General features: G+C 51.5%; 1 protein-coding gene across 1 annotated transcript; it reads left to right on the plus strand.

Moving 5' to 3' along the window:
- The first annotated feature begins 515 nt into the window (after positions 1–515).
- LOC136064483 (uncharacterized) lies at positions 516–2162 on the plus strand. The gene has a single exon (XM_065766261.1). The coding sequence runs from the start codon at positions 516–518 to the stop codon at positions 2160–2162; it is 1647 nt and encodes a 548-aa protein (XP_065622333.1).
- Positions 2163–2625: the final 463 nt, after the last annotated feature.

Genomic DNA, 2625 nt, shown 5'->3' on the forward strand with positions numbered 1-2625 from the left:
GGCCTGCTGAGCCCCTAATGGGGGATATTTTGACCCATTCTCATAAGGGCCCAAATAGAGTCCTTGCGCTAGTAGGACTCCGGAAATCTTATATACTTGGTAAAAATCTTCCGCATAAGGAGGAGACTTATTCATCACGTTTAGGATTCTACAAGAAGAGTCCTATAAGGAAAAGACTTCCGCGCCAAGGAAGGGATGTCAACTTCAAGCCACTATAAAAGCCCCAATACCCTCACAAGCCAAGGTACGCATAATTAACCCTCTCTAGCACACTAGAGTTGTGAGCATACTTTCTGACTTAACCTTCGGAGGGTGTTTGGCTGGCACCACACCGGTGTCCTTCGATAGGTTTTCTCTTTTGTTTCGTGCAGGTTAGTATACGGAGCGAGAGGAGCATCGTGCGATTCATTGGTGAATTTTCTTGATTCATCAGTTGGCGCCGTCTGTGGGGAACGAGTAATTAAGCCATATTATCGTCTCCCGGACTAAAAGGTTGCATGGTACTCACTCGCTCAATGGCAACTACTAATGACGTGCAAGGAGAAGAACCACCCACGACTGCCCTCGAGAGACAAGTTCGGACCCTTAGTACCGCAGTGGAGCGTCTCACCAAACAGAACCTCGACTTGGAGGAACAGCTGTGCCAGAAGAATGCAGCACTAAATAACCGGCCAGAAGATCAGGAAGGGACTAGCGCTCCAAACAGGAATCAGGAGAGACCTGAGGGCAGCCACGCCCCAAGCAGGCCGGAGGGGCAGCAGGTGAACATGCCATCCCTCACGGATGCGACTCCACCACATATTGCCGCCGAGATGCAGGCAATGAGGGAACAGATGGAGGTCATGATGAACGCCCTCAAGGGGCGAGTCTTCAGTGATCTTGACGATCTGGTCAATCGTACCGATTCACCCTTCACTGCGGCCGTAAACTCCTTCCCCCTACCCCACAAGTTTCGCATGCCGAACATAGATAGCTATGACAGGGTGAAGGATCCTCTGGATCACCTGGAAACTTTCAAAACCCTGATGCATCTACAGGGGGTACCGGACGAAATCATGTGTAGGACCTTCCCAACTACATTGAAGGGTTCCGCGAGGGTTTGGTTCAGTCGGCTGACACCGAACTCCATCAGCACTTTCAAAGAATTGAGCGCTCAATTCACCTCACACTTCATAGGGGGACACAGGTACAAGAGGTCCACAGCGTGTTTGATGAGCATCAGGCAGAGAGAAGACGAGACGCTAAGATCTTACATAACCCGCTTCAATAAGGAAGCACTCTCAATTGATGAGGCCGACGACAAGATACTGGTGGCAACTTTTACGAACGGATTGCGGAAGGGCAAGTTTTTATTCTCACTATACAAAAACGACCCCAAAACCATGTCAGAGGTCCTCTACAGGGCCACCAAGTACATGAACGCGGAAGACGCACTGCTTGCACAGGAAGAAAGGCCCAAAAAGAGGGAACGCCAGGTGGACATGCGCCAGGACCAAGGGCAGAAAAGACCAAGGACGGGAGATAGAAGGGACGGAAGACGCCCTAAGCCCCCGAGCGGGAGGTTCACAAGTTTCACCCCCCTGAACGCCCCGATTGACCAAGTCTTGATGCAAATCAAAGACGAGGAGACACTGACATTCCCGGGAAAACTAAAGAGCGACCCAAGCAAACGGTCGCGAGACAAATATTGTCGTTTCCACCGAGACCATGGCCACGACACGGCCGAATGCTACGACCTAAAACAGCAGATTGAAGCCCTCATTAGACAAGGGAAGTTGCAGAAGTTCGTCAACAAAGAGAAAACGGACCATAATCGCCAAGAGCCGGCCCCCGACGGGATAACGAGCGTCCGAGACCCCCATCGGAGACATAAGGATGATAGTGGGGGGAACCGCATCTACCGGATCTTCCAAAAAGGCTCGAAAGACGTACCTCAGATCGGTCCTGAACGTCCACATGACGGGCTCGAGGCCCAATACCACACGGATGGAGAGCCCTATTATAGGATTCACCGAAGAAGACGCAAGGAGACTTCATCATCCGCACGACGATGCGCTGGTCGTCAGTATACGTGTGGGGGACTACAACGTCCACGGGTGCTAATCGACAATGGAGCTCAGCAGACATTCTATACTATCCAGCATTCCAGCAAATGGGGATAGCAGAGCACGATTGATGCCGGCAAGCGCTCCCCTTGTCGGTTTCGGAGGGACCAGGGTATTCCAATAGGTTCCGTCACACTCCCGGTAACGGTAGGTGATTACCCACAAGAACTCACTAGGAATGTAATGTTCCTCGTAGTAGACTGCTCCTCCGCTTACAACGGAATTCTCGGACGACCCACACTTAACTCATGGAAAGCAGCAACATCCACGTACCACCTAATGATCAAATTCCCAACGGACTATGGATTGGAGAATTGCGGGGGAATCAGGCGACCGCCCGAGAGTGCTACATTGCCATGCTAGAAATGGAAGATCACCATCAGGCAATGTGCATAGAAGAACAGCGGACGGTCGCAGAACCAGCTGAAGAGATGGAGGTAGTAATACTCAACGAGTCCAAACCGGAGCGAACAACCAGAATTGGAACATTGGCCTGCCAACCTGTGCGCCAGGCCCTCAT

Source organism: Quercus suber, unplaced genomic scaffold (assembly GCF_002906115.3).
Source record: "Quercus suber isolate HL8 unplaced genomic scaffold, Cork oak 2.0 scaffold_696, whole genome shotgun sequence".
Taxonomy (NCBI): Eukaryota; Viridiplantae; Streptophyta; class Magnoliopsida; order Fagales; family Fagaceae; genus Quercus; species Quercus suber.

What these genes read in the sequence shown, in the direction of transcription:
- LOC136064483 (XM_065766261.1), top strand. Translation starts at nt 516, where the DNA reads ATGGCAACTACTAATGACGTGCAAGGAGAAGAACCACCCACGACTGCC.